Consider the following 26,652-nt stretch of genomic DNA (forward strand, 5'->3'; position numbering starts at 1 on the left):
CCAGGCTGGTCAATCCAGGCTTCGTGTTTTCTCCATTCTGTCAGCTCAGTCTCCAGTACTGCCACATGGATCCTTATAATAACTATCCTTTATTTCATCTAGATTGTAACTCTGTGTCATTTTTTTTTTTTAAAGATTTTATTTATTTATTTTTGATCCCCCCAAAGCCCCAGTAGATAGTTGTATGTCATAGTTGCACATCCTTCTAGTTGCTTTATGTGGGACGCGGCCTCAGCATGGCCGGAGAAGCGGTGTGTTGGTGCGCGCCCGGGATCCGAACCCGGGCCGCCAGCAGCGGAGCGCGCGCACTTAACCGATAAGCCACGGGGCCGGCCCTCTGTGTCATTTTTTTAAAAAAAGGAAGTCGAACTATGTAATCATCAAGCAATCTCTTACATTTCATTGATCTTGAGTAGCATTATCTAAATGTATAATGAAATCGCTTGGATCAGAAGCTCCCATATTTCACTGATTATTATAATCATTTAGAGAGTTTAAAAAAATTAAGATTCTGGGGACTCACTGAATCGGAATATCATAGAGAATATCTGGTTTTGAGTCTCTATGTTCAGATGGTAAAAACTATGTTTCTTCTGCGAAATGAAAGCATAGATGGGAAACCATGTTGAAGTAAAATGAAATATTCAATAATGTTCCCATTTGATTCTGTTGCTTTTTTATTCTTATTTGTTAAAACATCATTTTGAATATTTCCTAATTTATTTTCTCTACTTTTAATCCAGATTTTTCTAATTTCTTGTTCTTTGACTAATTTCTGTGCATATATATTTCTACCTAATAATGCATTTCAGTTATGTTAATGATTGGTTTTTTACTTTATGAGGACACTCAGAGCAAAATATACTATTTTACAAATAAGTGGAGGCAGATGATATTTTGCATCCTTTTTATTCTTATGTAAATTAAAAAATTATACAAAATGTCTTTCTGATTCCTCCATAATTAGGGAGATTGGAATGGAGGACGTAAGTGTTAGATTAAAGCTAATTTCTGGGCAAGTCCAATATGTTAACTGGAAATATAAAACCCTGTTACCAGCTGTAAGATTGTAATATATACATTTAGAAAAGGGATTAATACAGATCTTTCAAGGCCCTTTCATGAAATTATAAAAATTAGTTTAAAACCAATATGAATGAGAGGAGAGAAATTTAAGTAAAATATATTTAGTGAAAATCAGAGATATTAAAATTCTAAGTTAATTTTTATTGTACTTACAAAGAGTGTTGGTTTCGGTATAAATATATTGTCTTCATGATCTCTAGGCACATTTGAAGTCTTTGATTTCTGATTTTCTGTCGCATTTTTTGATTCCATCTTAGTAAGAAGTAACCTGTCCTCAGAACGCTTACTACGCATATTAGTGAGAATCTGTTTCATTGCTGCCAATTCCTGTTGATGTATGAAAATAGAAGAAAATGGCAAGTACAATTTTAGCAAGCAGACTAATAATGATTGATGTTAAAACATTTATTCTTATTCTTAAAGTGGAAGAAATATTTGAAGCAATTACTCTATACGAATGAGGAAAATTGTGAAAACAACATATATGAACAACAACTAACAACCATAATGACGCACATGAATCTCATAGTCATTAATACTTTTAGTATGATAAATGATAAATGTATCATTCCATAGTCTAGTGGTTCCCCCCAATTTTTCTGCACACTGGAATCACCTGCGGAGCTTCAAAAACTACTGACGCCTGTGTCCCATTCCCAGGGGTTGTGAGATAACGGGGCTGAGATGTGGCCTTGGCCCTAGAATTTTTTAAAGATCTCCAGGTGATCCTAATGGACAGACGAATTTGGGAACAACTGGCATAGCTACTTTCCCCTGCAGTTTTTCTACACATTTTTGTTGAGTAGGTTATTTAGGCACTTAACTTTTTCTCTTCTACTCTTAAACTTCTCATTTCCAATGGTAGGGAAAAAGAGTCCAAAATTTTTTTCTTGCCTACTAATCAGCAGTTCAAACAGTAAGTTTAATATAGCTTCAGGATTTCTTCAACCACATTATTCCTTATTCTTTTACAAATGAAAACTGGAGTTGGCTTTATCAGTTGCCATTTGAACTAAGAATTAATTATGCTGAACTTCTTAAAGAACTCGACCAAAATTTTCACTTGTTCCCTCTTCCAAGTCTATTTTGTCTTTTATTTTTCCCCATAGTCAAACCTTTAGCATCTAACTAATTAGTGGATATTTATGACTAATCACTAAATTGATTTAATCAAATACAAGTATATGGAGAGAGGACAGACTAAACTCTCCTTTACCTTATTATCTGTAGAACACTGGTAGGCAGTGTTGGAGATAATTTTTTCCTGTTATTTTATTTCATCTTCACGCCAAGACACAAAAGTTATGACGATAGAAAGATGTTCTGCTCCTTTCTACTAATCTGTTTATAGACATAAGCTCTGTGTCAGAGCAAGTTCCTACAGGCCTTTTTTTTCTGGCTGTCATTAGTTCTATTTAGAACCATCTAGCTTGAGTGGGTATTTTAAAACAGAGCTATTGAGTTTAAGCCACAGAGCCTTAATAAATCTTAGGGCCAAGAGAGTAGCTGGAAGAAATGGTGCCAGAATCTTCTTTCTCCCTTCTGTAGTACAGGGGTTGGCTTGGCCAATGCACATGAGAATGTGTACACCTTCAGACACTGTCAATCTGATATATTATTATTTGAGCCTTTTGAGGGCTCTTTTTGCTAAATTATGTTATTTCATTTATATGGTCCCCTATAGTGAAGTATATAATCATTGATTTAATGTTAAACATGTCTGGTGTTATGGTATATTTCAGCTCCTGGTCTACTTAACCACGAGAAGTAGAAGGGAAAGAGGAGATGATGGTCTTTCAGCCTATCAAAAGAAAACTTTCTACTGAAAGAACCTCTTTTTACTAGCCATTTGTATCTTTGCATGAAGATAAAATAAGAGGAAAAAATTATCTCTAACACAACCTACCACTATTTTACAGATAAATAAGGTAAATGAGATCACACTTGCTGGGGGAAGGACAGAGGAGAGGACACTGAGGATGAGGACAGAGAAACAGAAGGAGTTTCAGGTGTACTAGGCAGAGGGCTTTGGTTCCTAGGTGCCCCAGAAGAGGCCATAATACTGTTTCTTTTTGGCTTCCCTCTGCTGCTGGTATAGGAGCAGTTATAGGAGACAGATCATCCCCGATGCTGGTCAGGAGACAGAAGGAAAATTCACGTCTTTGCTTTATCCAGGCTAGGATCACCCCAACTTAGGGTGTTGTCACAGTACGACTTTTGTTCTTCTGATAGCATTAAACAATGTTAGCATGGTGTCTGAAATCCAGACAAAGAACACTTTAAAAGCAACAAAATTCTGTAAAATTCCTATTAGGATAATATAGCTACAATGGATACCAAGATAATATGTAGAAAAATTTTGTTCAGTTTTATCATGTTGGATCATATAGATGATCCCTTTTATATCAATGGTAAATCTGAACAAAGAAAATTCCATTTTAACATCAAATAGTATCCACAATACCATCATATACTGAACACACAAAAAGTTCAAGCACAAGTAGCGGAAATATTTTAGTATTAGGTTAGAAGTCAAAGATACATCTATTCCTAACTCTATTATTAATTGTGTAAACTTAAGCAATCTACTCTGGTTCAATGAGCTTCAGTTTCTTTTTTGTTGTTGTTGTTTTTTTGTGAGGAAGGTCAGCCCTGGGCTAACATCCATGCTAATCCTCCTTTTTCTTTTTTTTTTTTTGCCAAGCAAGACTGGCTCTGAGCTAACATCTATTGCCAATCCTCCTCCTTTTTTCCCCCCACAGCCCCAGTAGATAGTTGTATGTCATAGTTGCACATCCTTCTAGTTGCTGTATGTGGGACGTGGCCTCAGCATGGCCAGAGAAGCGGTGCGTCAGTGCGCGCCCGGGATCCGAACCCGGGCCGCCAAATCCGAACCTGGGCCGCCAGTAGCGGAGCGCGCGCACTTAACCGCTAAGCCACAGGGCCAGCCCGAGCTTCAGTTTCCTAATCAATAAAATGTATGCTTGTGCTACTTTTTGGATTTTTGCCAGTCTGATAAATGTTTGGGTATGTTTATTTTGCTTTTTTTCTATTGTGAGGTTGAGTAGCTTGTCATATATTTAAGGGTATTTCCTTTTCTGTTGATATCCTTGGCCCATTTTTCCACTAGGTGATTGGTCATTTTCTTATCTATTTGAAGGAGCTCGTTATATGTTAAAGATTTTAGCCCTTTGTAATATGAGTGGCAGTTTATTTCCCTTGTTTATCTTTTATTTGACTTTGTTTACCCTTTTTTTGTTTTGTTTTTTTGCTCTGCAGAACTTTCTCATTCTGACGTAGCGGAATATATCAATCTTTAATTTTATGGACTTTTCCATGTTTTTCTTCCTTCATTTTCTTCAAGTTACTTTTATGATTTCTTTTTCTTTTCTTTTTCCAACATTTAGATCTTTGATCTGTTGGAAGTTTATCCTGGCTTATGGTGAAAGGCGTGGATTCAGCATTTTTCCCCCTATGGATACTCTGTAATAACAACATTATGTAGTGAAGAGATGATTTTTTCCTCACTGATTTGAGATGCTCTCTTTATCACATACTATACTTCCATAAGTATAAGATTTCTGGACTTTTAAACTCTACTCCAGTGGTTTGTATATTCATGCACCTATGTCACACTGTTTTAATGTTTAATAACTGAGGTATTTTTTCAGCTATAGTCTTAGGTATAGGGGTGGGATTATGTTGCATTAAAAAAAAACAAAGAACTGGCTTTTTAAGATGTTGAGTCTTCCTAATCATGAAAATATTTTAAAGATTTTATTTTATTTTATTTTTTCCCCCCAAAGCCCCAGTGGGTAGTTGTACGTCGTAGCTGCACATCCTTCTAGTTGCTGTATGTGGGACTCGGCCTCAGGATGAACGGAGAAGTGGTGCCTCGATGCACACCCGGGATCCGAACCCGGGCCACCAGCATCGCAGCGCGCGCACTTAACCACCAAGCCACGGGGCCGGCCCATGAAAATATTTTAATATATTTTCACCTACATTTTTGGCATAAATTGTCATGCCCTAATTGGTGTTACTATTACAATGAAATAAATTGTCATGATTCACAAGATCTCAATTCACAAACTGACAAAACAAACAAAAACAAACCAACATAAAATATAAGAGCTAGAAAACATATTTGTCACTACAAAATGGAATCCTTTGGTAAGATGAAGTCATCTTGAAATCTGGTTTGTTCCTCACCTGGTTTGGTTCTTACCATGTTCTTGTCTGGCTCCTGACTGCTGGCTCCATCTCCTATTTAAGATTCTGCTGTTCCTGTTTGGACTTGATTTTTGCATTTTATTTCCCTAGCTTTTGATTCTGCTTTCCTCTGTTCTATAACTTCCTGTTCTGATTGGTTAGTAGGGTTATTTGTACTACTGTTTAATGATTTATAAAATACTGTTCACTGCAGAGCAGAGTGTGATTAGATCCACAGAAAAGGAATCTCTGATGTTTAAAGGAGAATGTTTCAAGTATCAAGTTCAACTGATTCTCTTTCTTACATTGCATCTATTGCTCAAAATAATGCCATTTACTTAGGTTCCTATTTGGACCTTGACTTTCTTAGAGATTTTCCCCCTCCTCTTAGAGTTCCTGCTTTTAATTTTCACATTTATGGAAACAATATATGCTTTTTTTCATATTACCTAAGATTATCTAGCTTTTTAATCATGCTGTTTGCTGGGATCAATTTTGTACTGACTTTTTAAGACTGATGCAGTTGTTATTCTGAAATTTCTTTTTATTGCACATTTTGGCAAGTTCCACTATTTCTTATCTCTCTCTCTCTCTCTTTTTGTTACTTGATGGCATACAATCTAGTAATTGCCTGAGAGAGGGCATTGTGGAAGAAAGTTCTGAAGTATTTCCTTCAGAACTTTGATAGTATTACTTCTGTTTTCTAAAGTCAAATTTCCGAGAACTATGATGCCAAACTGATTCTTATTTCTTTGTAGGTATTTTCTTTCTCTCTGGAATCTTCTATATTGTTTAGCTTTTCTCTGTTAATTTCCATCTTTTTACCTTTTTCTAAGTTTTAAGAGAGTTCGTTGGCTTTTCCTCGCATCCTTCTACTAGCATTTTTATTTCTAATAACTTCATGATTTTGACATTAGCAACTTCTGAGAGTATCACAAACTTTTTTTTGTTCACTGTTTCTTATTTTATGGAAATACAACTTCTCAAATCTTTCAGAAGAAACTAATTACAATATTTTGTCTGTACTTTTCTGCTGAATTTTTTTTCTCTGGAGAAGGGGGTCAGTTTCTCTGTTCATTGTGATTTTTTTCCCTTTTGTGCTATTAATTTTCTTCCAGTTTCTGATGGTCTTTGGTGTGTGTTCCAATTTATGAAGGAAGGACCAGATTAAATGTTTTCTTTCTGCTGTTACGAGCCATTCATCTGAATGAGACAGCTGAGTACAGTCTCTGTGTATGTGGACAGGAAAATCTGTCTAGCAGGCTTCACTCTAGGGTCCTGAGGCAGAAAGTAGGCTCTCTTCTCCAAAAACAGAATGTGGAGTGTCCTAATCTGGGGCCCCTTCATTTCGGCACTTCTAGCCTACTCCTGGCAAATGCTCCATTAATTTAGAAAGCCATTTCTCAAAATGTTTTTTAAATTTCTGTTTTTTAAAGTTATAGAAGCACTATGTTCATTGTAAAATTCAAATACTGCAAAAGTGCCATGCCCTAATCCTCTTTTCCTTTTATCAATTGTTTGAGATCTTTAAATATTATTCTATAACACAGTCTGATTTATAATAATATTCATTAATTCTGATATGCTTTTATACTGATTTTCAAAAAGCCAACAGTACATATGTTATAATTCTAGTATATCAAATACATAAGAAAATTACTTTAAGAATGAAATGAACCATTCGTTAAAATTAACAAATGTAGAATTGCATCTGATCATACAACTGAAACTTAGGATAAAACTAAAATAAAACAAAATAATAGGGCCGGCCCCATGGCTTAGCAGTTAAGTGCGCGCGCTCCGCTGCTGGTGGCCCAGGTTTGGATCCCGGGCGTGCACCGATGAACCGCTTCTCTGGCCATGCTGAGGCCGTGTCCCACGTACAGCAACTAGAAGGATGTGCAGCTATGACATACAACTATCTACTGGGGCTTTGGGGGAAAATAAATAAATAAATAAAATTATTAAAAAAAAAAAGACAAAATAATAAAAACCACATTGCAATATAATAACTTCTTCAAAATCAAAGAGTTAAGGGCAAGGGCATTCTTAAGAAACTTTCAGATGATTGTGATGATGATTGTTACTATACAAATAACCTCTTTAAAACAAATAAATCGCTCTCTTGAATCCAAAAGCACATATCTTGGCCATTTAATACAAACTATTTGCATAGAGTGGTGGCATATTAAAACAGCTCAACTGCAGAGCAGCTGCTTAACAGTATTGCATAGTTGATGCCAATAAATTGCTGAAAGTTGTAAACTCTGCAAAGATGTTGGCAAGGGGACACATAGATGGCATTTCTTGATGAAAATAGCTCTGACAAGTATAATGCAAACTATGTGCTCCACTGGAGGTGAAATGTAAGTGCTTTTACATAGGAATAACAATGTACCACGACTAACAAGTCAGATAATTCCGTGCATCTCTCCCGCTTGAGGTAACACAAGGTAAAAACCAACCTTGTTTTAAATCCAGTACATATGTATTTTGGATATTTAAACTTCATCTAAAGGAGTATTTAAAAAACATTTTATTATAGAAATTTTCAAAGATACAAAGAGAAGAGAGCATAGCATATGGAGCCCCCAGTTTCTACTGTCCAACTAACAATGATCAACATTTTGCCAATATTGGTTTTTTTTTTTTTTTGTGAGGAAGATCAGCCCTGAGCTAACATCCATGCTAATCTTCCTCTTTTTGCTGAGGAAGACCGGCTCTGAGCTAACATCTATTGCCAATCCTCCTCCTTTTTTTTTTTTTTTTGTCCCCCAAAGCCCCAGTAGATAGTTGTAGGTCATAGTTGCACATTCTTCTAGTTGCTGTATGTGGGACGTGGCCTCAGCATGGCCAGAGAAGCGGTGAGTCGGTGCGCGTCCGGGATCCAAACCCGGGCCGCCAGTAGCGGAGCGCGCGCACTTAACTGCGAAGCCACCAGGTCAGCCCCCCAGCCAATATTGTTCTTTAAAACAGCTTTATTGAGATATAATGCACATTCCACACAGTCATCCATTTAAAGTGTATAATTCAATGGTTTTTAGAATAGTTACAGATATGTACAACCATTACCATAGTCAATTTTAAAACTTTTTTATCACCTCAAAAAGAAACCCTGACTCCTTTAGGAATTATTCCTCTGGATAGGAGTGATTTACTCCCTTACCCTCAACTTCCCAGTCCTAAGCAACCACTAATCTACTTTCTGCCTCTGTAGGTTTCCCTATTCTAGACATTTCATATGAATGGAATCATATAATATGTGATCTATTGTGACTGGCTTTTTCCACTTAGGTTAACGTTTTCAAGGCTCATCCATGTTGTAACATGTATCAGTACTTCATTTTTGTGGCCGAATAATATTCCACTGTTTGGCTATACTACATTTTGTGTATCCATTCATCAGCCGATGCACATTTGGCTTGTTTCCACCTTTTGGTTGTTGTGAATAATGCTGCTATAAACATTCATGCACAAGTTTTTGTGTGGACATGTTTTCATTTCTCCTGGGAATATACCTAGGAGTGGAATTACTGGGTCATTAATTGTTTGAGGAACTGTCAGATTGTTTTGTCAACATTGTTTTATCTATTTCTTTTTTTTTTTTTTTTGTGAGGACGATCAGCCCTGAGCTAACATCCATGCTAATCCTCCTCTTTTTGCTGAGGAAGACCGGCTCTGAGCTAACATCTATTGCCAATCCTCCTCCTTTTTTTTTTTCCCCCAAAGCCCCAGTAGATAGTTGTATGTCATAGCTGCACATCCTTCTAGTTGCTGTATGTGGGACGCGGCCTCAGCGTGGCTGGAGAAGCGGTGCGTCAGCGCGCACCCGGGATCCGAACCCAGGCCACCAGTAGCGGAGTGTGCGCACTCAACTGCTAAGCCACGGGGCCGGCCCTGTTTTATCTATTTCTTTACCAGTTTTTTCAAAACATTTTGAAGCAGATTTCAGACCTCAGATCATTTTACTTGTAAATACTTCAGTAGAGATTTTTAACAAAGATTAAAAAACAAAAACAAAATATCATTATCGTATGTACCACAATTAATAGTTTAAAAGAAAATGTAAATTTAATTCAGTCATCCATTCTATACTAAGTGCATAATAAGAATTTCAAATTATTATCAAAGCAAATTTTCAGCATAGTTTAATGTATGAGTTTTGAAGAAGTTAAAATATACCTTGAATGCCAATGCCACGACACTCTAAACAATAGGCAAAACAGACCTTGTATGGCAAAATACTGTTAGAGAATAGTGTCAGTATCCACAACTGCAAACTGCTATGTTCCACAGTCCCTCAGTCTTCTCATCTAAATACTTGACCCCATTTGTAGGCTAACGTAACTTTAGGATTGTCTCTTTGCCTCAAGGGGAGAACATAAAAGTTTTCAAGTGTGGAGGGAGCAAGAGAGAGGACAAGAATTAACATTCACTGAGTATCTATTACGTGCCAGGTTTTTCCTAAGTATTTTACATAACAATTTAATCCTCTCCCAAATACCAAGAGGTAAATATTACTTCAGTTTTGAAGATGAGGAAACTGGGGCTTAGAGGTTTTAAGAAATTTAGCTAAATTTATTAGCCACTAATAAGGGAAACTAGGATTCAAATGCAGGTCTTTCTGGGTTCAAAGTTGTCATTATTTATACAGTAATGCAGATGCCTTCTTTTAAGGCTTTTGACACACACACAATTTCAGGTTTGGAAAGGATCTTCAAGCTATTTAACCCAGTTTCTATACAAAACAAAACAAAACAATAATAATAATGAAAAAACCCCAAAGCAAAACAAAACAAACAAAATGTGTCTCCTTATAATGTCTACCCTTAGGTTTTAATTCCAGCCTTTGCAGACATGTATAACAAGTCTATTACTGCCTCTTTCACATGCCTAGTCTGAATTTCTTATATCTCTCTAAGTCTTTTCTTCTCTAAACACCCCCAGTTCATTTATCTCTCTTATGATGAAAAAGAATTCTTTCACAATCCTGATTGTTTTCCTCAGATTATCTCCTGGTATTGAAAGTTTGGAGACTAGAACAGAATAAAGAAAGAAGTCCTGGCCAGAGCAGAGCAGAATAAAGCCTATCTACTCCTTATTTAAGATGTATTTAAGATGACATAAACATTTTTGAAGCCATACCTTATCTCTGACTGAAAGCTTAGTGAGAGTTCCAGCGTTTACATGAATGAGAGACAACTATGCTGTCATAGCCTAGGGGACATAACTAATCACCCGAAATATTCTTTCCCGAACTTGGATATAATCTTAAGGTCATTCTCAACAGTGATCCAGGCAGAGGAAGTTAGTATTAACACACTGAAGTAGGCCCGAGTTGAAATCTACTGCCCTTGTTGACTTAAGACAAGTGTGGGCAACTTGATTCTGTTCTGATTGGTCTGCACAGACTCTTTAACTCATCTGATTACTGAATAGTACCTTGGACTTCAGACTCCTTTGCTTTCTGGTATTCACGTCCTCTCCTGCCTACCTTTCCCTTCAGTAACAGTATTCATCTGGCTGCTGGCTAGTTTCTGGCCTTTACTATTTCAGTATAATCTGATAGGTTTTGGTGCATATTCTTGCTGATTTCCATCATCACCTTCAGACCCTAAGCTCTATCCTCCATTTTGAGCACTGGTTTCTAGAGTGTCACTCATTCCAGTAACTACACTTTCTCCATGTTGTATTCCCAGCCTTCTCTCAGTGTTAGCTCCTTGATATGTGATCAATGACTTCTTAAGTTTATATCAAAATACTGCCAATATGGTCCCTAACAGAATTATGAACATAATTATCTCATATCATTGTTAATATTCCCTCCTGGCTACCACACATTTCCAGAAACTTATTTTCCAGCTTTGCAGTTTGTTTGGCGTGTCTCCTATGTCCTAGAATTGTTTGGCTTGTTATAAACTGCTATAATTCTAAGAGTCATAAAAACACAGGGTCAGAAATGATAGCAAGAAGTCATTTACCTGTTCCTTACTGATAAAAAAAGGTCAGAGAAGTGTACTTACTGTTTAAAAGAAAACATACCAAACTTCTAAAAGGTGGGAAAAATACACATTTCATCCTTTAAAAAAACAAACGAGAAAATGACATAACAGATACAAAAATGTAATGTGAACAAAGTTAAAAGGACATATATACATAGATAAAATATTTTTATGATGAGATATTATATTGCTTCACACAAGACAGAGTTTTACTTGCAGGATACAACAAAGGTATTTGTAATTTTAAAGCCGATGAAAAGATTAAAGAAGATGACAAAACACTTATGAAAATCAAAATAATTTGACCTAGTTCTACTAAGTTCTGTACAAGTCCACATAAACATAGAGGTCTACAGAGTACAATCTAAAAGAAATCCAGGTATCTTTTATGCAACTCAAAATTGAGGAGAGTTAACATTCCACAGAATGGACAACTGAGATTCAGTTGCTGCTTCTGTGAAATGGGTATAAGACCATCATGGGCTCGTGTGAGGCTTAAGTGAAATAAATGAGTGCAAAAAGAACTATAAACTAATATTAAACATTCTTATTATTAACTGAAAAGTACCTATTTTGAAGAAAAGCTTAATTCCTTCAAATTCTAGAAGGCATAAGCTATAGGCCACCTCTCTCATTATAGGGGGATAATTTAAAACTTTTCCTTTCTCTGATTCCTTATTGCCAGATACACTTGGTTGAAAGCAATCTACAACCAATCCCTATGCATGGTAGTATAACATAATTGATCTGAAAGCATTTTAAACATTTTGGTAGAAAGAAGTTATAAAAGCCCAAGATATTATTATTATTACTGTTATACAATAGGTTTGGTTCTGGCATACTTAAAGTACATGTAAATGCAACATTTGCAATGAATATTTTTTGCAATATTTTACCCCCTGAATTTCCTCAGACCTGAATTCACATACCCTTATATTGAAAAAAATAAGCATTCTAAAACTTTATAGGTAAAACATGACCTTTAATGTACGTACGTTTAGGGTTTTTACCATAATAATTGTCTGTCTTTAAAATACTCATTTACATCCAGCAAATTCAAAAACAAATTTTAACTTGAAAAAGCACCACTATGATGAGAAATATATGAATCTGAGAAATAATTGTATTTTCATTTAAAGAAAAATTAGTGCCGGCCCCATGGCTTAGCGGTTAAGTGTGCGCGCTCCGCTGCTGGTGGCCTGGGTTTGGATCCTGGGCGCGCACCAACGCACCGCTTAGCCGGCCATGCTGAGGCCGCGTCCCACATACAGCAACTAGAAGGATGTGCAGCTATGACATACTACTATCTACTGGGGCTTTGGGGGAAAAAAAAAATTATTAAAAAAAAATAAAATAAAATAAAGAAAAACTAACTTACCACTCGGTGTTTTTTTCTTTTTAGTCATGCTACTGTGAAATTTAACTACATAGGTGGATAAGAAAAACATGTAAAAAGGTATTCTTAAGAAAATTTCAAAACAGTTAAGTATGAACCAAAAAGAATGACACACATATAGAAATATGTAATTTGTTTGAACCCTTTTATGAAGTGGATTGCCTAAGGGGCACTTGTGATGCTGAAATGTCCCTGAAACTTTCTGAGAAATCACAAATAACATACAAGTTGGAATCCTGGAACAGAAACATACCATAAAAGAATGATAATTATACCGTGACTTCACTTTTAAGAAACCTGGCTAACTGCGGGGTTTGTTTTCTTTGTGTTAAGAGACATACACTGCAGTAAAAGGCAAGTTATCTGGGATAATGGGAGTTAGTCCAACATTCAGGCAAGTGTGGGGCTTTGCACATTCTAGGTACTTAGTAAGAAGTGGGTGGTTAATTCTGGTTAAATACTAACTGAAATACCTGTGGACCTTGAGAGATATTACTGGCAGAAGCACTGAGTGAAAGGGTGGAAGAATCCCAGCTCTTAGAAACAGATATCTTTTATTCCACAAATAGATCATTCCTTAGAGGCCTGATACCCCTAGAGGATGCTGTGTCCACAGCTACCATGTCCAGGATTTTAAGAGTAGTTCTATTCTAGACAAACTTTTCAGATATGACTCACTATTGGCTACTTTCAGATGGTTCTCTGAAATTGTTCTGGGGTGTAGGAGAGCTTCTGTACTTTTTCAGTTAAAATGATATCAGTTATCAGAGTGAATTTTGTTTTCTGAGGGAAGGGGATGAAGACATATTAAAGGCTAGTTTCTAAAGCTTTCTTTTTGACTATTGTATTTGACAGCTTCTAGTGTAATTATTATTAAAGACTGGAAAGGACCATAATTAGTTTAATAAACATTCAACTGACTACTTATTACGTGCTAAATACTGTGCTAAAGGCGAATATATGAAGAAGAACTAAGCATTCTATTGGGCAAGACACGTGCATAATTATAACACATAGATATGAACATTAATAGAAATATTTTAAAAGTTATGGGAAAGAAGTAGAAAAAAGGAAAAGTTTCTCTTTGTCAAGTTAGGGAAGGCTTCAAACAATAGAAAACATTTGAACTGACTCTTGAAACCAAGGGGAAAGAGGGAGGGGAATGACATTCATTTTGAGTTACTGTTACATGCCAGGAATGTCACTACATTATTTAATTTCCATACAACCCTATAAAGTAGATATTACCTTTATTTACACATGAGAAAACTGAGTTTAGAGGGGTTAAATTATTGTCTCAAGAATCCATAGCTATTAAGTAGCAGAGCTGTGATATCAACTCATCTTGTCTGACTGCTAACTTTTTCCGTAGTACTTCAAAATGCTAGTGATGCAAGGAATACGAAGGTAATCCCAGGCTTACAATTTAATAAGAGAGCTGAACATGTATATACACATATACAGAAGGGAGAATGTAATTCTAGATAAATCTAGCTGTCCATCTTCTCCATATATACACAGCGTGCTGAGTGCTACCAGAGAAAAATTACATAGAATGGTACGACTCTAAATGTATGACATTTCAACTTGACAATTATTTTGTTTCTGTAATGTACACCGCTCATTTACTATGTAGCCATTTCAAAATTCTATTTTCCTCAAAACTCTGACCTATCATGTCTCTTGTCATCAGAGAACAGCCACTAGATGGTAACTGCCTAAATTCTTACCTCTAAACCTACAAACTTACTTTTGTCTTAACATAATCTTTTTTTTTTTTTTCTTGAGGAAGATCAGCCCTGAGCTAACATCTATTGCCAATCCTCCTCCTTTTTGTTTTTCCCCAAAGCCCCAGTAGATAGTTGTATGTCATAGTTGCACATCCTTCTAGTTGCTGTATGTGGGACGCAGCCTCAGCATGGCCGGAGAAGCGGTGCGTCGGTGCACGCCCGGGATCCGAACCCGGGCTGCCAGTAGCGGAGCGTGCGCACTTAACCGCTAAGCCACAGGCCGGCCCTTAACATAATCTTTATTTGTCTTCAAAATGGAAAAGGTGCCCCTGCTGTCTCAAGTTAAATTCCATCACTTTGCTCTGGATCTCCTCCTTCCCCAAAACTGTGGCTCAACTGATTATTCTCTCTCTTTTGTACTTTCAATGTCTCAATATCTCTTCCTATCACCATTTAAACTAGATACTCTCTAACTTTGGGAGGTAAAAGCCTTTGATCTCATGCCCCCTCCCTGATCATCCTATATTCTCTTATTTAAATATCTTAAGGGTTTTCTATTTTTCCTATGACCACTTTTCAACTTCTACTCACTCATCAATTCACTGCAGTCTGCCTTTTAACTCCACTGAAACTGCTTTAGCATCTTGTTAAATCCAAATGACATTTTCATTTTTATCTTTGTTTGACCTGGCCTCTTGACAGCCTATGCCACTGCTGGTAACTTTCTCACTTCTGAAAGGTTCTTTCTGGGCTTCACTGACTCTGTTCTCTTCCTGATGTTCCTGCCATCTCCCTGGTCGCTTCTCACTCTTCTTTGTGTAAGCACTTTTTCCTCTGTCCATCCCTTAAATGTTGGTCCTCTTCAAGACTCTGTCCTAGGCCTTTTTCTGTTCTTACTCTATATATTTTTATTAGTTCATTCAATCGACTTCCACGCAAAGCACCATCTTCATGCTGTGACTCTCAAATATCTACCTCAGACAAGCTCTCTTTCTTGGGCTCCAGAGCCTACATTTTTAACTCTCTACTGGATATATCCACTTAGATATTTTCTTAAGCTTTTCTTCCCCAAAACTATTCCTCCTATGTTCTTTGTAGCACCACCATAAACGCAGGACGCAAGCCAAAATGCTGGGCGTCAATTCTCATTCCTCCTCTCTTAATTGTTCCCTGAATCCAATCAATCACCAAGCCCCATGATTCCGCTTTCTAAATAGACTTCAAATTAGTTCATTTTTGTTGGACACCATAATCACCAGTCCAGCTCAAGACACCATCATTGCTCACTGGAATACTGGAATAGTTTCCTAAGTAGAGCTCTTACCACTGAGCTTAATACTGCAAAAGAAATTAGAAAAGGGCTTTTATATCGGCTTCTTAAAATTATGCTCAGTATTTCATCAAACATTTGGCTGATTAAAGATACTTTTCCTGCTCTTGAAAGCTTATATTCTAAAGACACATGATGATATATATACAAAGAAAAGCAGAATTAGAATTTCCAAAGTTGATCAACAAATCTTGTTTTACTAAGGCAAATGTGAATGAATAAAAATAGATGAAAAATGAAAACCATTCAAAAAGACCCCTGAGAGATATGCTCAATAAGAAAGAAGCCATTCTATAGAATCACATTTCTTATATCCAAACTGTTTAATTTGAAGCCTTGCTACTGTTACCCAAGAGTGAGATCCTACCAGTTGATCTTTTCCTTTATCTTTTTTTTTACCTAATTATTTAAGGTTTATACTTTTTATATTTTATATTTTTACACCTAACAGGTCTTAGTATACATGAAGACATTTAAGGATGGGGCTGGCCTGGTGGTCTAGTGGTTAAGTTTGTGTACTCCGCTTTGGTGGCCCAGGGTTCGTGGGTTCGGATCCTGGGCGTGGACCTACACACCACTCATCAAGCCATGCTGAGGTGGTGTTCCATGTACAAAATAGAGGAAAACTGGCACAGATGTTAGCTCAGGGCCAAACTTCCTCAAGCAAAAAGAAGACTGGCAACTGATGTTAGCTCAAGGCCAACCTTCCTCACCAAAAAAAAACCCCCCAAAAACATTTAAGGGTAAGAAGTATTACAGCCCACAAGAAAATAGACAAAGTTATTCTGAGGCATCAAAAGTAAAAGACAAAAAAAAAGAGATTATAACACTTGGATAAGATACTCAGTTCTGAGTTTTCTGGCAACTAAGACAAAAAGGAAACACATTAAATTACATCATTTTCCCTTTCTGACAAAAAGAAAGAAGGATATAACTTCATCTACAGAGGCAAAAATTTTCCTGGAACTAATGCAAGCAGTAATTCACCATGAGATTTTTGTCTAAATGGGACTACGGAGAAAGATCATAAGCTTTTGTTTCAGGAAAATAAAAGCATTTACTTTTAGTCTTGACAGTAAGTATGTAATCATGGTTCAGTTACTTAACTCTTATCAGCTTTAGTTTCATCTGTAAAAGTGGGGACAATGACATTTATCTCAGTAGACTGTAGTAAAGACTAAATTATGTAATATAAATGGACGTACTTAGATTGCCTTAAGTAATTTCACAAAACAAAAAGAGATGACACTAGATTCTGTTTTGATCTTCTATAAAGGCACAGAGCATGGCATTAAACCGTGCCTTAAGAAGGAATGTTGTGAGGAGGGATATTTTGTTCCCTCCCTCTAACTCTGCTTTATGAATGTTTCACTGAATACAGGGACAGAATTTGGAGAATTCAGAATGGAGAGGTGTGGACAGGTAAGAGATCTCAATTCAATTTATGATCATATCCTTTAATTAGTATTTATTGTGCAGATCCTTTAACCTAATATATTTACCCATCCCAGTTGAGCTTTATGGTCTAAAAAGGCAACCTAAAAAATGCTATTTTTCTCCATTACTCACCCTCTCTTCATATTTTAATATTTTTTATTAGATTAACACATTTTCTGTAGTTGAGAATAAAAATTACCTGATACACCACTCATAATGCCAATTACACACAACCACTTTTTGAATGTATAAATGCTAAAAATTTATAGAGTAAGAGTCCAATATTGATTTTATCATTTCTAGAAATCTTTAGACCACAACTGAACTCCTAACATGAGAGGAGTTACTTTTAAGCTAATAATTTTGAGCTAACACTAATATTGAAAATAAAAACCCTTTGTGGCCATGCCCCAAATGTCCTAGAATTGTCAACCTAGAATTAGCCCACTTGTATTCTTTTTTCACCTAACACATACTTGATAACAAATGAGTTGGTGATCTCATTTCATATTACATGACCACATACAGTCATACAGAACTAAGTGACACTGATTAAAAAAGTTAGAGCTAGAGTTGTCCAGTGCAAAAAGAAACGGAAAAACTTAAAAAGGTTCATTTGATCTCTTTATGAATTATGAATTTAAACCGAGAAAATTTAGCTGATTAAAGCAGTGACTCACATTAGATCACTTTCCCAGCCAGGGTCCTGACTGGGGTGCTGACGCTGAGCAGTACAGTCCTCTGCAAGTGGGCACCGCCTACATTTTGTGCCCTAGGTGCTTTGCTGGCTTCACTTAGTCTTAGCCCTTCACTTAGTCTTAATTTTCACTTTCAAAAAATTATATTTATCAGTTATTCTTATCAAACTGTTATTTATTGGCTATTCTGAGCACTTGACCCTCAGAGCCATAAAATGAATAAATCAAGGCTGCAGACTCTATTTCATCAGGTAAATGTTCAAGTGCATGGTCAAGCATTTCCATGGTCACCAGCTGTTCTCTTTCCACATAAGCAGTTTGCAAAAGTTTCTTTTGCATCTGCACACTCTATGCAAGTGGATATTAAACTGTTTCTTAGAAAAAGCTTAAACACTTGTATCAGATTTGTTTTATTAAACTTTAATTTTTACTTACTTTGAAAAGAAAAAAAGCTACTTTTCTTTATATGCTTGCCATTAAGAAAAGTCACAATGCTGGATTATTAAAATATAATTGCCAAAATGGAGAGATATTACCAAATGCATAAAAATTTATTGAAAATTATTTAATTAGATATGCATCCATGAGAAATTTCACTGATGCCATGCAATAGCAGTTTCATCTTACTAGTATTTAATTTTCATTAAATTTAGGTTTTATTTGGACTCATGAACAATGTGATTCGAAGTATGATGTACAAAACACACAAAGTTGCTATATTTTTCAGAGTCTAGTATAATCCTCTAAAATCAAATGAGAATAGCCATTCTGAAAAAATACTTGTTATGCAGTCTTATTTTAAAAAAGTAGTTGGTGTGACTGAATGGGCATCTGTAGCTACTATTTCTTAAATATTCAATTTTAAAAACATTTGTGAAAATCCACATAGTGAATGAATCAGGCTTCAACAGTGAAGAAACAATTATTTGAGGCAGCATCCTAGGACATAAGTGATAGTAGATAAGGCCTCAAATGTTGGAAGTCAGAAAAAAAGAATAAATACCTTCAGAGAAGCTTTTCCGAGTCTGTAACCTGTTGTTAAGGCTACTTATCTACCTAAAAGTCGTCTCTAAAATTTAGTCCAGGGACACCTTCATATCCCTTTCATCCACCATATAAAATACACCTTTAAAAGAACTCACTCCAGGGCCGGCCCAGTGGCTTAGCGGTTAAGTGCGGGCGCTCTGCTGCTGGCAGCCCGGGTTCGGATCCTGGGCACGCACCAACGCACCGCTTCTCCGGCCTCAGCCGTGTCCCACATACAGCAATTAGAAGGATGTGCAGCTATGACATACAACTATCTACTGGGGCTTTGGGGGAAAAAATAAATAAATAAATAAATAATTATATAAGAAAAAAAAAAATAAAAGAAATCACACCAAAGGCCATTTCTAAGACAGAGACAGCCCTCCAATTCCCTTGACACCATTTCTAAGAAATGAAACTTTGAACTGTTTCCAGTAATATTCTCCAGTATATCTCTATCAGTAATATCCTTTCAACAATTTCTTCCCAAATACTTGGTATATCTTTCTCAGGCAACAGTGTCTTCAGGATACTCATAAACCAACGATCTGTTTTGAGCATTTCTTTCGCTGTTAGGATAACAAAGTGGTAAAAACATGGCTTATGGCTAAGGCAGTGACAGTTCAGTGGAAAAAATGCAATGGATTAAAAAACTAGGCTTCACAATACCAACTGCTGGCGAGGATGCAGAGCAACTGGAACACTCATTCATTGCTGGTGAGAATGCAAAAGGTACAGTCACTTTGGAAAGTAGTGTGACAGTTTTTTATAAAGTTAAAGAAACACTTTCCATAGGACCCAGCAATCCTGCTCCTGGGTATTTACCAAGAGAAAAGGAAATATATTTACACAAAAACACATACACGACAGTTTATAGCAGCTTCATTTATAGATGCCCCAAATGGAAACAACTCAAATTCCATCAACTGGTAAATGGATTAACAAACTCTGGTATATCCATACAATGAAATATTACTCAGCAATAAAAAAGAATAAATAACTAATATTTGCAACAACATGGATGAATCTTTTTTATGGTAAATGAAAAAAGCCAGACTGAAAAGACTAATACTGATTCATTCCATTTATATGACATTCTGGAAAAGGATAATGCCTTTTGTTGGAAAAGGCAAAACTACAGGGATAAAAACAGATCAGTGGTTGCTAGGACCAGAGTTGGAAAAAAGGGTCAATACAAAGGGGGCATGAGGGAATTTTTGGGGTGATGAAACTATTTTATATATCAACGTGGTGATGGTTAAACTGTGTGTGTTGTCAAAAATAACAGAAATGTACGCCAAAAAGGGTGAAATTTACCACATGCATATTGTACTTCAATGAATTTGACTTAAAAAACAAGAAAAAAACTGGAGTTATCTCTTAGTTACTAACTGGCTTTGGGTAAGCCACTTAAAACTCATTTCTCCTCTTATAAAATGGGAATTATATTAATTCTAAAAGATTTTTGGTGATGAACAAATGGAAAAAAGTACTTTATGAACTTTAAAGTTCAACACAAATATCCGTTAGGCACAGGCATACAATGATGAATAAGACAGAGGTACACTAAAGAAATTTACTGTCTCGTGAGAGAAAGAGATAAAACAAATAATTAGTAAATAATGCGGAAATTCAATGACAGAGATATGAACAAGGCAACAAGGAGTCAACAAGAAGGGGCATTCCAGGCATAAGAATTAACCCAAAGCATAAAGTATAATTAATTAATAAAGAATAAAGTATATCATAAGTTGAATATAAAGGGTCAGGTCACAGTAAGACACAAATGGAGAAGTCAGTAATAAACACAGACAACTGGGATCCAATAATCTTAACCCGACATGGACTCTGAAAAAGCCTAAAGTGGTAAAAATTATCATAAAATGGAAAAAGTACCTCACGATGATTTAGAAGTTGTTCTAAATCTAATGCCATTTGATTCTTCATCTGTAGTAAAGCTGACTTTTCTTTATTTAAATTGCTGAAAAAAAAAACCCACCAAGTTTTTAAAAAGTCATCATATTGGTGTAAATTTAATTAATAAATAGTAAACAGCAAAAGACTAAAGACGAATCTGATGATATGAATTAAAGATAAATTAAATTTATGGTCCATAAAGATATTAGACCAGCCACTGTAATGTTTGATTTAATGAATAGCCTAGCTATTTTGTAAGAAGACTTTTTCTTTTAATAATCATTTGACAATGCAACTGAGATGCTTTCTAAGAATACTTTCCTACCTAGTGGGGACATAAAATTAGCGTTTCAAGGATGACTGTTTACTCCTGAAATGTAAAAAGATGAAGTGGGACTTATTATATAAAAGGTAAAAGTATGTATGGGCAAAATATTAAAACTCAAGACACTGGAAGTCAAATTAAAACATTTACCCTTAAAACTTGAAAGTAGTATTTTATAATTTACCACATACTAAATTATCAGGTATATAATTGAGTTAGATAAATGAATCAGATATTTAGTCTGCAGTGAATTTGGGAAAACAACTTTTGTCTCCAAATTCTTAGTTCATTCTTTAGTTTCTAAGTCTGCATTGTGAATTTCCCTTTGATATGACCTATTTTTTCATAGGAAGGGGTGAGAAGCCTAATTGTAAGGACATACTAATATTTTCAAAGGTAAATATTTCAGGCCTTTCTTACACTGTCTGGAGTTTTATTATTCAGCATATAAAAATTAATTTGAACCATTAAATGAAATATTCTTTGAAAGCCCCTGGAAGGAATCTACTCAACCAGCACTACAATAAGAATTAAGAAAAGCAGCAATGAATTGAAGCAACATAATTCCTTAAATGTCAAAACAAACTCTGTGATGGTAAAATTAATGAGAATTGTTTTGCTGAATAGGCAAGATGTTTAAGTTATACTTTAAGAAAATGGTAAGCCACCAATTTTTAAAATGTTAGGCATAATTTTTTTCAAATTCAAGGGATATTAGTAGGTATTCTGGAAGAACTGGTAATTCCAAGGACTCAAGAGGAAAAAGCTCACATTCTCCTCTTTCCTGGTATTGAGAATTTCCCCAAGGAAGCATCATAGTTTGTCCTCTGAGAAGAAAAGACTAGATGCAATTTTGACTTGTTTCCAACTGTGCCACTGACTCAACTGTGTGGTATAAAGCACAACACACACTACCCCACTAAACCTCTGATTTCACATCTGTAAAAGTAGAAAATAACAATCAGGTATGTCAAATGGATATGCAAATTATCTAATGAAAGATTATATAAAGCACTGAACACATATAACTCTACATAAATGCTATAGAGTATGACCAATTTAGATGAAAAGCAGGCATCAGAGGAAAACAGTAATTAAATGTCAATAAAGGTAAGAAGCTCAGTAGAAAAACAAATTAACTTTTGGAGTTAGGCATCAGAGATGTTACTGAGCCACAGAGTTGAAAAGAACTAAATGATATAAAGGGAATTGAGTGCTGTGTTCTGTCAGAGTCCTCCAAACTGTGGTAAAGATCAGATGATTCTGTAACTGTAGAATTCTAATTTATCTTTAGCTAGAATCACTTTGAAAATATTTTTCAAAATTAAAATAAACACCCAGTAAATAGGAATAGGTATTTTCCAGGAACAGATATGTGTTAATGTTCATATACAGGTACACACATACACACAGTACATTAACATACACTCATGGGCAGTACATACATGCATGCACACACACACACACACACACACACACACACACTCTCCAATACCAATTGGCCCATTAAATAAAATGTAGTGTAATAGGAATGGAACGTTGATGTAATTAAAGGATTTTGACTGGATAATTTGTTAGTAATGCTTTATATGTAGTGTTTAATTTTTTTCCAGAATAAAGTAAATATTCCATATTTAAATAGCAAAAATAACCAGATAACATGGAATAAAAGGTGGGTGGATGAACTGGTTTTACAGAGCAATTCTATTCTATCTTAAAGACGTCGGTTTATCACAAACAGTCCAGACTCCACAGACAATACTTGGGTATACGTTTTCAAAGTCTTAGATTTCTCTATAATACACTTTTAAACCACAAGGGAGACCACCAGGTGGGTCACTAAAACTGAATATGATGATTTTTATACTCTGTGTTCTTCCAGTATATGTAATTACTCAATAGAAGTTTAGTCTCCATAAGACACATTTCGTAACAGTGGAAACTTACCTTTAAAAGTACAAAGCTTCTACGTGTGACTCATAAAGTAACTACAAAACAAATCTCCTCATAAGCACATCTATCGTGAATGGTATATTACACCCATAATTGTTCAATTCACTGTTAATTATTACTCAGAAATTCATGTTTATGGCTCTGTTTTACCTGCTATATGAAAACATATTCCTGATACATTGTTCCTTAACTTCCTGGATCAATATAACCTGGCTTAGCATTACAAGGCTAAGTTGTCTTTTCTTCTTAAACTACTAGTTACAAATAAACGGAGAACTGACAACAGGGAAAGAAAATTTATGCTAATTATTCCCTTTCCATGCTTCCTTTGGTTCTGAACTATAGGTCAAACTATATAACCCAGACTCTCTCTTGTGGCTTGGTGGAGGAGAGTTAACAGCAGTACTTTTAAAACAGATTATTACTTTAATGATATGGAAATTTAAAGTAATTAATAGTGATATCTCAAATGTTAGCTTTTAACATGTTTATAGCGATTTCATCTTAGTGCATATTTACTCTAAGCTTTCTAGACATTGCATATACTGTATAAATAGTTAAATTGCAAGTTGTAGGTGTGGTATAGTGGTATTGTTTTATTTTCTAAGAAAATGATAAAATTATTCATTCTGTAAAGAGCTTTTATTGTATAAGCTAGAGAAACATTTAAAAAATAATCAATTAATGTAAATATTCTTTACAATTAAAATCAACACCCAGCAAAGAGAAATAGGAATTTTCAAGGAACATAATCACTTAGTAATCTTTTTGGATGGGTCATCTAATGTTTAAATTTCGAATTAATGAAGGACAAGAGGAAGGGAAGTAATATTTACCAAGTTTCTCCCATGTGCCAGCAGCTTTATATATGTTACTTCATTTAATTTTCACAACTACCCCTTGATGTTCATATTAATATCTATATTTTACAGACACTTTACCACGAGAAGTGAAACCAGGCTGACATGTATTCAAAGCCCAGGATAATTCCACTACATTTGAAATGTCATCAGTTCAGAGTAGGGCGACGGTAGATAGAACTGTGATCTATCCTACAGTATCTGACTTGTTGATTGGGCTGTTTTTCATGGTATCCCATCATTTCATTCATGTCTCAGGGTACCTTGACAGCACCTCAAAGGCCATAATTAAACTAATGAAAGCATCTTAATTTTTCACATTAGGAGGTAGTAGCTTTACCTAGGAGCAAGATTTCATATTCGTGAAACATCAGTTCTGAATCTACTAAAACATTAGGCAATAAATTTATGAAACACAGACAGCCTTAAAGGACTCAAATGTTTAGCACAAAAAATATTTTTTGTAGTTAATTCCATAACTGGCATAGTTTTTATGATTCTGTTGCTGTTATTAACGGAGGCCTAATTTTTGTCAAAATTCAACATATTTCGAGAAATGTTATTTCTCATTTTTAAGATTATTTTCAACATAAAAATTTATTAAATGTAAGATAAATACTAATAATAGCAAACATTTATAGAGCATTTATAATGTGTGTATACAGTGCTATATATAGTACAAAGATTATATCATTTAATGCTCAGAATAACCATATGAATTACGTACTGTTAGTATCACTCTCATTTCACAGATGAGAAAACTGGCTATACTATCCAATATCACAGCCATTAGCCAGCCACAAGTGGAAATTAAAATTAATTTAAATAAAATTAAAAATTTAGTTCCTCAGTAATAGTAAGCATATTTCAGATGCTCAAAAGCCACATGTGGCTAGTGGTTACCATACTGGACATTGCAGATATGGAATATTTTTATCATTCCAGAAAGTTCTATTGGACAATGGAGGTTTAGAGAGTTTAACTGACTTGCTCGAATTCAAAACTAAGTACTGAGCTGGATTTGAAGCCATGCAACCTATCTATTGAACCTGTACTCCCTTTTAAAATCTGTTTTCTAAAAAAACTTTATTATTGAATATTTCAAAAGAAGAGAGAAAATATAAATAACCCCCATGTATCTGTCATCCAGCTTCAACAATTATCAACTCATTAAAGTCCTACTTTTAACCACTATTCTACACTTTTTTTTCGCTTCTCTTCTCTAATAATATTAGTTAATGAAAAATTATCCCTTATTCAGAAAAGAACATAGGGAGGCAGTATAACATAATGGTTAAGAGTACAGAATTAGAAAGCAGAAAGGTCTGGATTCAAGTTTGGGTCCTACCGCAAAACTGTTATGTTCTTAGATGACAAGTTGCTTCATTTCTCTAGGGCTGAATTTGTTCATCTTTATAATTTTCTCCTATAGCTAGCTAATATTTTTCTCTATATTAAACATTTTTAGCTATTTAAATTCTTAGTAAAATAAATATTCAAATAAATTTATTTGAAGGTAACTGTGAAAGAGGTAATTTTTTCCATAGGCCTTTTATATAGACCCACTCCAAGATTATAAAGGTAAAACAAGACTCTATACAAAACTTCAAATATAACAAAAATGTATACTGTAATATAGGAAGGAAAAGTTCTATTGGGGGTTTTTCATCAATTCCCTAAGATAACCAAGTACCCAGTGAATGATGAGACAATTTCTATTGCCCCAATAGCAATTTATACAATTGCTTAATTAATTCACTGAATTAATTTATTAATGCTGGTTATGTATATTCTAAATACAATTTTTAACCTTAAAATTAATCTAGAAATAAATTATTATTTATGTTGACATTTAAAGCATAAAGGTGATTCAAAATTATTTTATTATATTATCAAAAAATTAAGTTCAGGAGTAAAGTTCTGGACCAATTATTTTGGTGGAGTAGAAATGAGAGGAGAAGATAATGATTCTGATTCATCAAAAAGAGCACTCATACTTTGCAGTCAATTACCAGTAGTTTTATATTTTTGGTTATATACCTTAGGAAACCTGAATTTAGTAACTATCTTCTTGTTTTCCAATTCTTTAATTTAACAATTCCATTCCCATCTAATTCTCTGCTTCTACATTTATGAATTGGTTAATAATTTATCTAATAATTTATTCTAATAATCTTAAAATCTAAAAACAACTAAGTCAACTAACCAACCTTCCACAAGTTAAAACCTTTTTCTTTATGCATAGCATCCTTTTTTTACTGCAATTTAAAAAGACTAAAATAATCATATAGATGAACAGGTAAGAATTTGAATGATTATTAAATGGAGCAAGTCTTTTGGATAGGGTGTCATGTAAGAAAACAATTTCAATCTAAGGAACTGAAAGGATTTTACTTACATTTAGGTAATTCACAGGTTACTTCATGTAAAGGGTCAGGGGAAGAAAAGCCTAAAAATTCCTTGGCAAAGTCAACACGAATCTAAGTGAATGTGTACATTTCATCTGTTTAAAAAGTTATTTTGACTCCACAAATGACATCTGGTTATATTCCTCCTCTCCCTTTGGTCAACCCCCATCCCACTAAAGAATTCTAGGGGAACAGGGACAGGCTAGCAGTTGTGTGCCCTACAGAGAGTGGAGTGCTTTGTTAATAAGTGTAGCATTGTTATGCCCAGGCTA

At 35.0% G+C, this 26,652-nt stretch overlaps 1 protein-coding gene across 2 annotated transcripts in view; it reads right to left on the bottom strand.

The window, feature by feature from the left end:
- PIBF1 (progesterone immunomodulatory binding factor 1) overlaps nt 1-26,652 on the bottom strand; it is a 198,936-nt gene that overhangs the window by 12,537 nt on the left and 159,747 nt on the right. The window contains exons 16-17 of one of the 2 annotated variants that reach the window (XM_004423075.3): nt 20,814-20,898; nt 1,240-1,413 (exon numbers count right to left, since the gene is read on the bottom strand). In XM_004423075.3, coding sequence (XP_004423132.1) covers nt 1,240-1,413; nt 20,814-20,898 — 259 coding nt within the window. The remainder of the gene's footprint in view (nt 1-1,239; nt 1,414-20,813; nt 20,899-26,652) is intronic. The other variant, XM_014781793.2, reaches the window with a different exon arrangement.

This window comes from Ceratotherium simum, chromosome 10, assembly GCF_057802395.1.
Source record: "Ceratotherium simum simum isolate JZ-2026a chromosome 10, ASM5780239v1, whole genome shotgun sequence".
In the NCBI taxonomy this organism is placed as follows: Eukaryota; Metazoa; Chordata; class Mammalia; order Perissodactyla; family Rhinocerotidae; genus Ceratotherium; species Ceratotherium simum.